Raw genomic sequence first — 13,521 nt, 5'->3', positions numbered from 1 at the left:
ATTTAAGTGTATGGGAACTCTTTTTGCCTGCTGCTTTGGCACAGAAGTATTGCTACCAAGAAATTTTATTCCCAAGTCTATCCTTCATCCCTTATATCAGGAATTTCTCTATATTGTTCATTAGATATGAGGTTTGGATGAGATCTGGTAAAACTGAGAGATTTTTAATCTTGGGGTAAGTTTTTTAATACAGCAATACTTCAGGTGTGGTCCATATGTCACTGTAGTGGTGTGAATTTTTGGCTAGCAGTCTTCAATATTATAAGTATAGAAAGTGGGGATAAGAATTTAGAAAGTTAGGTAATTTGACAGAATTGTTAAACTGAGTATAAAATTTAAGCTTGTTTTTGGCATGTCTTTTAAAATTTATTTTTCTACAAGAACATTTTTCTTGTATTTTGTAAAAGTAGTTTATTCATGAATGATTGTAAATGAAACAAAACTGGTCTTTATCACAGATGCTTTGAAAAGCTCAGCTTTAACATGTATTTTATAAGGCTACAGGTTTTGGTGAGGGAAAGATCTGATTGCTCTGCACCATTACTTGGATAAAGGCCAAAATGATATTTAGAGTTTTGATTTTGTTGAGGTGAGGATGCATTTGAGTTTTAAGGTCTTTAAAGGATAAAGACAAATGCTTTATGATTTCACTTATATGTGGAATCGAAAAAACAAAACAAACAAAACAAAACACAGACTTACAGATGCAAAGAACAAATTGATGCTTGCTAGAGGGGTATGGGTGAAAAAGGTGAAGGGATTAAGAGACAAACTTCCAGTTATAAAATAAGGTATAGGGATGTAATGTACTGAATAGGAAGTGTAGTCAATAATACTGTAATGACTATGTATGGTAGCAGGTGGTTACTAGACTTACTGTGGTGATCACTTCAAAATGTATAAAATGTTGAATCACTATATAGACATATGAAACTAACATAATATTGTATGTCAATAGTAATAATAATAATAATAGAAGAGTACACTGCTGCCAAATTCTCTAGATTTTTTTTTCAGGCAAATTCAGTTTCCTAAGTAAGTTTCTTGACCTTGGATTATGTGCAATGAGATGGGGAGATGAAATTAAAACATTTTAAAGGAAAAATAGATAAGGCTAATTGATTTAACATAGGATTGAAGAAAAGGGCAGAATCAATTATGACTAAATTTTCAAGTGCTCATATCTTAGGGAATTGAGAGAAGAGGTAATTTCAGAAAAATATGATGGGGTTATTCTATATTAGTTATATTGACCATGTTGAAGTTATAGTTGAAACCATTAGTTAATATCTTAAATATGAAGTTTAATTCTTTATCCAACAAATAGGCAATGGAAATAACAAAGGACCATATGAATAAAAGAGCATTGGTATTTTTCTGATACTAGAAGAGATAGTAGTAAGAAAAGTAACTGGAAAAGGTAACAGAAAAAATAGAACAAAAGCAAAGGAAGACAGAAAGAGTTTCATAAAGGGAGAGGTTATCAGAATTTAAGTCTCCCCCCAATTTAAGATCTTTAATTGAATTCCATTATGGTCAATGAAACATACTATTCTACACAGTTTCAATTCTCTGAAATTTGAGACTTGTTATATGGCTTGTGGTCTGTCACAGTGAATGTACCATTTGCACTTTAAAAAGGATGTGTGTCTTTCAGATGTATAGTTTCTCTAAATGTTAATTAAATCAGGGTGGTTGATAGTGTTATTCAGACCTCCTGTGTTCCAACATTTTGTTTACTGGTTCTATCAATTGCCTAGAGTTGTTAAAATCTCCAGCTGTTGTGGATTTGTCAGTTTCTCCCTTCAATTTGCTGATTATTGCTTTGTGTATTTTGAAATGCTCTTTGTAACATTTAACTGTTATATTTTCCTAATAATCAGTCCTTAAATCATTGTGAAATGTCCTTTATTTATTGGTAATGCTCTTTTTCTTGATACCTACTTTATTTGAAATTAATATAGACATATCAGCTTTCTTATGCTGATGGTTTTCCATCTTTCAGTTTTAACCTATATGTGTCTTGTATTTAAAGTTTGTGTCTTTTAGAGAACATGTACTTGGAACTTCTATTTATTCCGGTAACCTCTGTTAACTGGAATGTTTAGTTCACTGGCATCTAAATATTGGTGTGGATGGACTTACTTTTGTAATCTGTTTTTTAAAGCACAGGTGGTATACTATATATTAGTTTCAGGTATACAGTATAATTCAACATTTATATACCTTATGGTTACTAATACTAATAACTATCTGTCACTGTGCAAACTTACCACGATATTATTGACTATATTCCACTTTATCCATCTTTCCTACGTCACCTCTCCTCTGACAACATCAGTTCAATCACTGTTTCTGTTTTTGTTTTAGATTTTACATATAAGTGAAGCCATATGGTATTTGTCTTTTTCTGTTTGATTTATTACACTTTGCATAATACCTTCTAGGTCCATCCATATTGTCACAAATGGCAAGGTTTCTTGCATTTTTATGAATGAATAATATTCCATTGTATGAATATGTACATCCCATTTTCTTTACATGTTCATCTCTCAGTGGACACTTAGATTGTTTCCTATTTTGGTTATTATAAATAATGCTGCAATGAACATGAGGTGCATGTTATCTTTTCAGGTTAGTGCTTTTCTTCAAGTAATACTCAGAAGTGGAATTGCTGAATCAGATGGTAGACCTATTTTTATTTTAACTTTTTGAAGAATCTCTATACTTATTTTCCATAGTGGCTGTAACCAGTGTACATTACCATTAACAGAGCATTGGTGTTCTTTTTTCTCCACATCGTTGTCAATACTTGTTATCTCTTGTTTTTTTTGATTATAGCCTTTTTTTTAATCCTCATCCAAGGATATGTTTACTGATTTCAGAAAGAGGGGTGTTTAGGTGGGGAGAGAGAAAGAGAACAGGCCTTGATTGGTTGCTTCCCATATGTGCCTTGACTGGGGATTGAACCCCCAACCTAGGTATGTGCCCTGACTAGGAATTGAATCCACAGCCTTTTGGTGCACTGGATGATGCTCCAACCACCTGAGCTACCAGCCAATGCTGATTATAGTCATATTGACAGGTATGAGGTGATACTTCATTGTGGTTTCGATTTGCATTTCTCTTGTGCTTAGGAATGTCAGGCACTTTTTAGTGAACTTGGTGGCCATCTGAATGTCTCCTTTGGAAAATGCCTGTTCAGATCCTTAGCCTGTTTTTTAATTGCCGTTCTGTTTTTGAGTGGTATGAATTTTTTATATATTTTGGATATTAACCCCCTCATCAGATATATTGTTTGCGGATATTTTTCACCATCTTGTTTTATTTTATTGTTTCTTTTGGATGTAGAAGCTTTTAGTTTGATGTAGTTCTACTTGTTGACTTTTACTTTTGTTGCCTGTGATTTTGGTGGTCTGTACAAAATATCGTTTCCAATGCCAAGAGGTTTTTCTTTCTCTTCTAGGAGTTTGACAGTTTATGTCTTTCATCCATTTAGAGTAAATTATTGTTAGATGTATGAGATAGTGGTCCAATTTCATATTTCTACATGTGGTTATCCAATTTTCCTAATCCATTTATTGAAAAACTATTCTTTCCACTGAGTATTCTTGGCTCTCTTGTCAAATATTAGTTGACTGTATAGATAGGGGCTTATTTCTGGGTGTTCTTTTCTGTTCCATTGGTCTTTGTGCCTGTCTATGCCATTATATAATTTTGATTACTATAGCTTTGTAGTTCAGTTTGAAATCTGGAAGTATGAGGCCTGCAGCTTGTTCTTCTTTCTCAAGATTGCTTTGACTATTTGGGGCCTTTGTAGTTTCATACAAAATCTAGGATTTTTTCTACTTCTGTAAAAAATACTATTGGAATTTTGGTAGGGATTGACTACCAAAGTAGTAGGCCGTATGCCATTTGGTAGGCCATATGCTAAGCTAAATTTCTTTATTTGGCATAATATAAACTTGCTTACAAAATAATATATTTTCAAATTTTGGTACACTTATTTGAAATTGTTAAAATCACAGGAACATAGCTAGGGAATTTGCTTGAATGTCACAAAACTTTTCTGATAATTGTTCAAGCAACAGTTTTTTTTTTTATTGCTGTTCACTCTGCACTTATAGCTTGATTGGAGGGGGAAATAGTTACTGACTGGAAACTGAGGAATACTTGAAAAAACATTCTTTCATAGTATCCTAAGTGATCTAGGTAGCCAGTGAAAGGAGAGTTCAATGTGGTGTGCACAGGAACAGGCTGTAAGAAAGGATTGTGGTGGATTTAGTTATCCAGTGTTCAGTATTTTGAGGCTTGTCTGGGTCAATATAATTTAAAATATTTAGTAAGCTGCCCTGGCTGTTGTGGATCAGTGGATTGAGTGCCAGCCTGTGAACCAGAGGGTCACAGGTTCGATTCTCAGTCAGGGCACATGCCTGGGGTTGCAGGCCATGTCCCCAGCAAGGGACATGCAAGAGGCATGCAAGAGGCACTCAAGAGGCAATCACACATTTTTGTTTCTCTTCCTCTCTTTCTTCCTACCTCCCCCCCCTCTAAAAATAAATAAATACAACCTTAAAAAAATAAGACATTTAGTAAGCTAGTAAGTAAGCAAAGAATCAGAAGTATATTTCTGATATGGACAGATGCTTAGGAAAGAAAGTCATCTACTTAAAGGTTATAGTTAACCTGTCAATAGGAGAAGGAGAGAGGGTGAAAAAGGATGTACAGAGGTCTCAGGATATCATGTAACAAATTATATCTTTGTCTAAACCAGAACTTTTTAGAAAAATCAACTGAAAGAGAAACTCGCCAAGAATATGCTCTGGCTATGATTCAGTGCAAAGTTCTGAAACAGTTGGAGAACTTGGAACAGCAAAAGTACGATGATGAAGATATCAGTGAAGATATAAAATTTCTTTTGGAAAAACTTGGTGAAGTGTTCAGGATCTTAGGTATGTTATTTTTAAATCTCAGAGTCTGGGTATATTGGACTTTGTTTCATTTGTTTGGTATTTTAAGGAAATTTAAATTTCTTACTAAATATAACTCTAACGATTTTATTGAAATATTATGTCTTCTATCATATTTGGTGGATATGTTAAAAAAAACAGGGGCTTATTGCTATAGTAACAGTTTCTTAGAGCTGTATGTTATTTCTTCTTTTTGGGGAGTGTTCCACCATTTATCTTTTAAAATAGGATTGGCTGTACTACACCAGTTGTTAGCACTGCCGTGGAACTCTTTAAGATCTCCCTCTGGTTAGGAATCTTTTAAGCAGTAATGGTTGTTAATTTGTGGACAAGTTTTGCCCATATCTGGAAAGACTATATTTTCCTGCTTTCTCGAAATTTCTATTGGTTTTATATATATACACACACACACATACATATATACATGTATATACATATATATTTATATTTTTGGGTTTTGTCATTTATATTCTTTAAAATTTTTTTTAAAAATTATTTTATTGTTGTTCAAGTAGTTGTCTGCATATTCCCCCACCACTATTCCCCCACCCCAGCCATCTCCACCTCCCTCCCCTGCTTCCACTCCCCCACCATTGGTTTTTGTCCATGTGTCCCTTACAGTTGTTCCTGAAAATAATTTCCTTCTTACCCCCCCATTATCCTCTCCCACACCCCTCTGGTTACTGTCAGATTGTTCTTAATTTCAATGTCTCTGGTTATATTTTGCTTGCTTGTTTGTTTTGTTGATTAGGTTCCACTTAAAGGTGACATCATATGGTATTTGTCCCTCACCCCGGCTTGTTTCACTTAGCATAGTGTTCTCCAGTTGCATTCATGCTGTTGCAAAGGGTAGGAGCTCTTTTCCCTCCCCTCCCCTTCCCTCTTTTCTTTTTTCTTTTAAATACTTTTGATTTTTACTGTTACGTCCTTCTTTCTTTCTGCTGGTACTATTCCCATTGTGTAAATACACCTTAGTTTTTTGATCCATTCATTTACTCATGGGCATAGATTGCTTCCAGCACTTGGCTTTTGCAGATTGTGCTGCTATGAACATTGGGGTGCATAGGTTTTTTGGATTGGTGTTTTAGGGTTCTTAGGATATACTCCTGGCAGTGGAATTGCCAGGTCAAAAGGCAGATCCATTTTTACTTTTCTGAGGAAATTCCATACTATTTCCATAGTGGTGGCACAGTCTGCAATCCCACAACAGTGCACTAGGGTTTCCTTTTGTCCTCAACCTCTCTGACACTTGTTTATTGCTTTGTTTATGATGGCCATTCGACTGGTGTGAGTGGTATCTCATTGTGGTTCAGTTTGATTCTCTCTGATGGCTAGAGATTCTGAACGTCTTTTCATGTGTCTCTGGACAACTTTGTATGTCCTCCTTGGAGAGGCGTCTGTTCAAGTCCTTTACCCATTTTTTAATCGGGTTGCTTGTCTTCCTAGAGTGCAGTCTTGCGAGTTCTCTATATATTTTGGAGATCAAAGCCTTGTCTAAGCTATTATTGCAAATATGTTTTCCCATATAGTTTGATCTCTTTTCATCTTAATGCTGTTTTGTTTAGCCATGCAGAAACTTTTAATTCGATGAGGTCCCAATTGTTTATTCCTTCCTTTATGTCCCTTGCTTAGGGGACATATTGGTGAAAATATTAGTGTGGAATCTCTGAGATTTTCTTGCCCATTTTCCTCTAGGACTTTATGGTGTCACGACTTATACTTAAGTCTTTTATCCACCTTTAAATTTATTTTTGTATATGGTGTAAGTGGTGATCGAGTTTCATTTTTTTTGCATGGAGCTGTCTATCTCTCCCAACACCATTTGTTGAAGAGGCTATTTTCACTCCATTTTATGCTGCTTCCCCCTTTGTCAAATATTACTTGACCATAGAGACTTGGTTTTATTTCTGGGCCCTCTATTCTGTTCCATTGGTCTACATGTCTGTCCTTATGCGAGTACCAGGCTGTTTTCATTATGGTGGCCTTGTAATACAGTGTGATATCAGGTACTGTGATCCCTCTTACCTTGTATGTCTTTCTCAAAATTGCTGAGCTATTTGGGGTCATTTGTGGTTCCATATAAATTTTTGAAATGTTCCGTATCTGTGAAATATGCCATTGGTACTTCAATAGGGATTGCATTGAATTTTATAAATTGCTTGGGTAGTATGAACATTTTGATGATGTTAATTCTTTCAATCCATGAGCATAGTACAAGCTTCCATTTGTCTGTGTCTTCCTTAATTTCTTTCTTCAGTGTTGTGTAGTTTTGTGAGTACAGGTCTTTTACCTCCTTGGTTAGGTTTATTCCTAGGTATTTTATTTTTCTTGTTGCTATATCAAATGGGATTTTTTCCTGATTTCTGTTTCTGATATTGTTGGTGTACAAAAATGCCTTTGATTTCTGAATATTGACTTTGAACCCTGCTATTTGGCCAAATCACTTATTAGGTTGAGTAGTTTTTTGGTGGAGTCTGTGGGATTTTCTATCATGTCATCTACAAACAATGACAGTTTGCTTTCTCCTTTCCAATTTGGACGCCTTCTATTTCTTTTTCTTGTCTGACTGCTGTGCTTTGGACTTCCAATACTGTGTTGAATAGGAGTGGTTAAAGCAGACATCCTTTTCTTGTTCCTGATCTTAGTGGGAAAGCTCTAAGTTTTTGTCCATTGCGTATGATGTTTGCTGTAGGTCTCTTGTATATGGCCTTGATTATGTTGAGGAATGCTCCCTCTGTTCCCACTATGATGAGTGTTTTAATCATAAATGGGTGCTGTACCTTATCAAATATTTTTTCTGCATCCAGTGATATGATCATGTGATTTTTGTTTATGTGATGTATTACGTTCGTTGATTTGCGAATATCATACCATCCTTGCATCCCTGAGGTGAATCCCACTGGTTATGGTGTATGTATGATCTTTTTATGTATTGCTGGATGCAGTTTGCCAATATTTTGTTGAAGATTTTAGTGTCTATGTTCATCAGCGGTATTGGCCTGAAGTTTTCTTTCTTTGTTGTGTCTTTATCTGGCTTTGGGATTAGGATGATGCTGGCTTCATAAAAACTTTGGGAGTCTTCCATCATCTTGGATTTTTTTGAATAATCTCTGAAGGATAGGGGTTACCTCTTACTTAAATACTTTGTAGAATTCTCCTGTGAAACTGTCCAGTCCAGGGCTTTTGTGTGTTGGGAGTTTTTTTATTACTGCTTCAATTTTGTCAGCTGTTATTGATCTATACATGGTATCTGCCTCTTTTTCACTGAGTTTTGGAAGATTATATTTTTCCAGAAATTTGTCTGTTTCACCTAGGTTTCAGATTTCTTTTTTTTTTTTTTAAGATTTTATTTATTTATTTTTAGAGAGGGAAGGGAGGGAGATAGAGAGAGAGAAACATCAGTGTGTGGTTGCTGGGGGTCATGGCCTGCAACCCAGGCATGTACCCTGATTGGGAATCGACCTGCGACACTTTGGTTCACAGCCCGCGCTCAATCCACTGAGCTATGCCAGCCAGGGCCATTTTTCAGATTTCTTGGCATATAGTTCTTCATAGTGATTTCTTACAATCCTTTGCATTTCTGTGGTATCGGTTGTAATCTCCCCTCTTTCATTTCTGATTGTTGTTTATTTGGGTCCTCTCTCTTTTTTCTTAATGAGTCTGCTTAAAGGCTTGTCGATTTTGTTTATCTTTTCAAAGAACCAGCTCCTGAATTTACTGATCCTTAGAATTGTGCTTTTAGTCTCTCTGTCATTTAATTCTGCTCTTATCTTGGTTATTTTTTTCTTTGTATTTGCTCTGGGCTGTCTTTTTGTTGTTTCTCGAGTTCTTACAGGTGTGGGGTTAGGTTGTTTATTTGAAATGTTTCTTTTTGAGATAGGCCTGTATTGCTATGAACTTCCTTCTCAGGACTGCCCTCATTGTGTTTGGGGTTGTTGTGAGCTCATTTTCATTTGTTTCCAGAAACTTTTTGATTTGTTGCTTGATCTCATTCCTACCCATTCATTGGTTAATAGCATGCTGCTCAGTTTCCATGACTTTGAGTTTTTTTGAATTTTCTTCCTTGAGATGGGTTACTAATTTCAGTCCCTTGTCAGAGAAAATGCTTGATATGATTTCAGTTTTCTTGAATTTATTAAGGCTTGTTTGTGTCCTGTCATGTGGTCTATCTTTGAAAATGTTCAACGTGTATTTGAAAAGAATGTATATTTTGCTTCGTTGGGAAGAAAGACTCTATGTATATCAGTTAAATCCATTTGATCTAGACTCTCTATATATCAATTAAGTCCACATTGTTCAATGCTGCAGTATCTTTGTTGGTATTTTGTTTGGAAGATATATCCATTTTTGAGAGTGGGGTGTTAATATCCTCTCCTATAAATGTGTTGCTGTCAATATGTTGAAGTCCTCCAAGATTTTCCTTATGTATTTATGTGCTCCTAGGTTGGGTGCATATATATTTACAATGTTTATGTCTTCTTGATGGATTCTTCCCTTGAGTATTATGAAGTGACCTTCTGGGTCTCTTTTTGTGGCCCTTTGTTTGAAGTCTGTTTGTCTGATAGGAGTATTGCTACCCCAGCTTTTCTTTCCTGTCCATTTGCTTGGAATATTTGTTTCCAACCCTTCACTTTCAGTCTGTGTACATCTTTTGTTCAAGGTGTGTTCTTGTAGGCAGCATATCTGTGGGTCATGATTTCTTATCCATTCAACTACTCTGTGTCTTTTGATTGGAGCATTTAATCCATTTATGTTTCATTGCTATTTTTTTGTATCTGTGTTCCTCTCTGTCTCACTCTTATTTTTTTTTCTTTTTCTTAAAGCAGACACTTTTGTATCTCTTGCAGAACTGGTTTTGGAGGAGGTGTATTCTTTGAGGCCTCTTTTGTCAGAACTCCTAATTTAGCCTTCCATTTTATAATTGAGAGTCTTGCTGGATAGAGTCATCTTGGTTGCAGTACTTTTATTTTTCATTAGTTGGATTATTTCTTGCCATTCCCCTCTATCTTGGAGTGTCATCATTGAGAAGTCAGCTGCTAACCTTATTGGGGCTCCCTTGTATATTACTTTCTATTTCTCCCTTGCTGCCTTTAATATTCTCTCTTTGTCTTGGAACTTTGCCATTTTAATTATATGTCTTGAGGTGGACCTCTTTGGGTTCCTCTTGATTGGGACTCTCTGTGCTTCCTGGATTTGAGTGACTTTTCTCTCATTATATTAGGGAAGTTTCCATCATTACTTTTTCAAACAGGTTTTCTATCCCATGCTCCTCTTCTTCTGGTATCCCTACTACGCAGATATAATTACATTTCATTGTCGTGCAGTTCCCTTAACACCTCTTCATTCTTTTCTGAGTCTTTTTTCCTTTTATTGCTCTTTCTGGGTGTTTTTTTCTCCTTGATCTCCAGCTTTTTGATTTGATGCTCTGGTCATCTAGCCTGCTATTGATTCCATCTACTGTGTTATTCAATTCAGAGATTGTATTCTTCACTTCCTCTTGGCACATCTTGATAGTTTATTTTTCCTTTTTCATGCTGATATAGTTTGCAGTGAGTTCATCATAGTTTCCCTGTAGATTTTGGTAATTCTCTGTGAGCTCATTGAGCTTCCTTGTAACCATTGCTTTGAACTCAGTATCTGGTAGTTGACCTCTCTCTATTCTATTTAGCCTTCTTTCTGAGGCTTCCTCCTTTCCTTACATTTAGGGTTTGTTTCTTTGTGTTCCCATTATTTGTGAGACTCTTCTTTTCAGCCTCTGCTTCTTAAATTGATCTGTATGATTCTCTAGGTCTGTAGTGTGGACTTCTATGGTAAGAAACCTATGAGATTCAGTGGGGCAATATCCTTGATCTCCTGAACTTGCTGCTCTTGGGCTGTTTATGTTGGCTCTCTGTATGTCTTTTGGTTTTGATTGCTTTTGGGTCTGTCTTTGGTGGGTCCTTCCCTCCAGCTGGTTGACTGAGAGTCACTCTACCTACCATGCTATTGTGCAGGTGCAGACAGGTTGTGGCGAAAGCTGGTTCTCCTGTCTGTCTAAGGTTATAAGCCTTCTCTCTCACTACTGTTCAGTTTTTGTTCTGGGTAATTTCTCTCCAGTTTAGTTGTAATTCCAGATTGGCCCTGGGAGGAGGTTAGTGTGGCTTCCACTCTTCTACCATCTTCCTTTATTATCTTCTGGTAGTTCCTTTGTTGGTGGGTTCTCTCTTCCACGAGGTATACTGGTGTTTGCAGCTCCCACCTACTGTTGTATATGATCAGTTGCAGGGGGAAGGCAAATTGGTGTAAGTCAGTTAACGAGTATTCTGTGGGATTTAAAGTACAAATCATAGAGAAGAGATAGGAGATCCTTTGGATAAGTATAGTGTTAACTGTGATATTTCACCCAACTATCCATGTTTTAGAAAGGGTGGAAAAAAAGATAAGTCTCTTATCAGAGGGGGGTATGGATTGTGAGTTGAATCCAGAAATCAGTGAGCTTGTGGGAGGTCAGATTATGAGATGTAGTGAGAGTAAAGGATAGAAAAATAAGTGTAGTGTGCAAGAGAATAGAGTTAACCACAACAGAGTTAACCAATAACATTCCAGAAGACAGTGAACTAGGCCTAATTGGAAGGGGTGCTGTGCAGTATTTGTGACTATATGGAACAACAGTTTTTTTACACTAATACTGGAACAACAATCATATGACAGAACCTATGTTATCTGAATAACAAGAATAGGAAGTACACAACCTAGAGTAGTGTGCTATTGGAACACAAGTGAAATGAAAGAAGGAAAATTAAAAATACACTATGAAAGAGAAAACAAGGAAAACCAAACAATACAATTAAACAAAATGAAGAAAACTAAACAGGAAGAAGAAAAATTTTAAAAATGCTAATAAAATAAAAGTAAAAATAATGAAAAGATAGTAATATGAATAAACAATAGCTTGCAGGGTCTCTGTCTCAGTTGTTGGGGTAATCCTTCTTTAGGTCTGATTCTGGTCTTTTGAGAGCTCTAGGTCTCATTGTGTCACATGTGGAGAAAAAAAAGGGAAGGAAGAAAATAAAAGCCTCCTGCTGGCTTTAAATTGCCAAGTGAGTTCTGCAGGTCTTCTGGCTGCAGCAGGCTGAGGGGAGTTGGGTTTCGCTTTTCTTTCTTCCTATGGTTTTGCACTGATAGGGGCTAGGTTTAGGTTCACTCTTCACAGTTGCCCAGCCTCCAGCCCAGTTCCTCAGTCTGCTGCTGGGCCCCCAGTGCCCTTCTGTACTAGGCCTATATCTTCAGTCCACCAGTTGTGCTGTCCTTGAGATGCACCAATCAGGGGCAACTCGCATACCATCTTCTCACTCTTTGCTGCCTTAGGTGCTAGGGACTCTGAAAGTCTCTTCAGGGTAGTTTAGCTCCCTCACTGATTTGAGTCTTTCTGAGGATTGCTGACTCCCTGAGCCCTGCTGTTCTCCTTTGTGGGGCACCTCCTCCTTCCTCTTAGTGTGCCAGTCCGGTCCTGCAGGGCAGGAACACTGCTGTGTCTGCAGCAGCAGGTTTGGGTGTGTGCCTCTGGGACATCAGTTGTGGGCTAGTGGCCTCTGCTGCTGAGGCAGTGGAGAGAGGGTTGGGCTTGTGCTGATGGGACTGCGGGATGATGGGGCAGGTGTCCTCTACTGCCGGCTTGGGGAGGATAGAGGCACGGTTGTGGTTGTGGTGGCAGGGACAGCTGTGGCTGAGGCTCTGACAGCTGCAGGGGTGCAGCCAGGGAGGCATGGGTGGCTGCTGCAGGAGAATTTGCTAAGCAGCCACTGGGAGCCTTTTTTTTTTGTTTGAACAAATTCCTTCTGTTCAAGCCTGCCACTCCTAAAAAGCACCAGGCCTCTTATACAGCCCCTTTCCAACCAGACTGGGGACTGTCAGGGTCAGGGTCATCATGGACCCACTATTCTCCCTTCTCCAGGTGTCACCTGGATCCTCAATTTCTTTGGTAATGAGAAATCCCGTGTCCACAGTTTCAGCGGGAAAACACTGTCCCTGTGTGTCTGCCACTTTGTCTTTATTCCCCCCAATGACTTCAAGCACCCAGGTCCATCCTGGTGCTGCTCAAACCTCCCTTTTGGCAGGGTAGGGATCCATTGACCTGGCTCATTCCCAAGAATCTTGTGACAGGCCTAGCAGGTGCTGGGCCTGGTGCTGCACCTGTCCTGGTCTCTGCACTTGTCCCAGGGACCTTATTGTCCCAAAATACTCTCCTTACCATCTGCTTTTTCAATGTCCTCTGCAGTCTTGGCCTCCAGCCTTCATATATGCTGGGATACCATTGGCTATTCACTCTGTTCCTCAGAAGATTGGCTAGGTGTTCTACCTGTGTGCAGGGGGAAGTGGACTCCACTCCCACCTATCTTGCTATCATCTTCCAGCTCATGTTTTTCAAAGTCTGTGCTCATAGGAAACTAAACACTGTATATAGGAGTTGATGAGCTTTTCTAAGCAACCACCTTTTTTCAGTTAGCCTTCATTTTCTTCTGAGCTTTTATTTTGTTTGCACTGCAGCTTTTCACTGTGGAGACCGTCATCT

At 37.7% G+C, this 13,521-nt stretch overlaps 1 protein-coding gene across 1 annotated transcript in view; it reads left to right on the top strand.

Moving 5' to 3' along the window:
- Nucleotides 1-13,521, top strand: part of ATP6V1H (ATPase H+ transporting V1 subunit H) — a 128,829-nt gene that overhangs the window by 56,368 nt on the left and 58,940 nt on the right. The window contains exon 10 of the mRNA XM_028517875.2: nt 4,775-4,952. Within this exon, the coding sequence (XP_028373676.1) occupies nt 4,775-4,952 (178 nt within the window). The remainder of the gene's footprint in view (nt 1-4,774; nt 4,953-13,521) is intronic.

The sequence above is a fragment of the Phyllostomus discolor genome, chromosome 7 (assembly GCF_004126475.2).
Source record: "Phyllostomus discolor isolate MPI-MPIP mPhyDis1 chromosome 7, mPhyDis1.pri.v3, whole genome shotgun sequence".
NCBI classification, from domain to species: Eukaryota; Metazoa; Chordata; class Mammalia; order Chiroptera; family Phyllostomidae; genus Phyllostomus; species Phyllostomus discolor.
The sequence above is the reverse complement of the archived record's forward strand: the minus strand, read 5'-3'. Positions and strand labels throughout refer to the sequence as shown.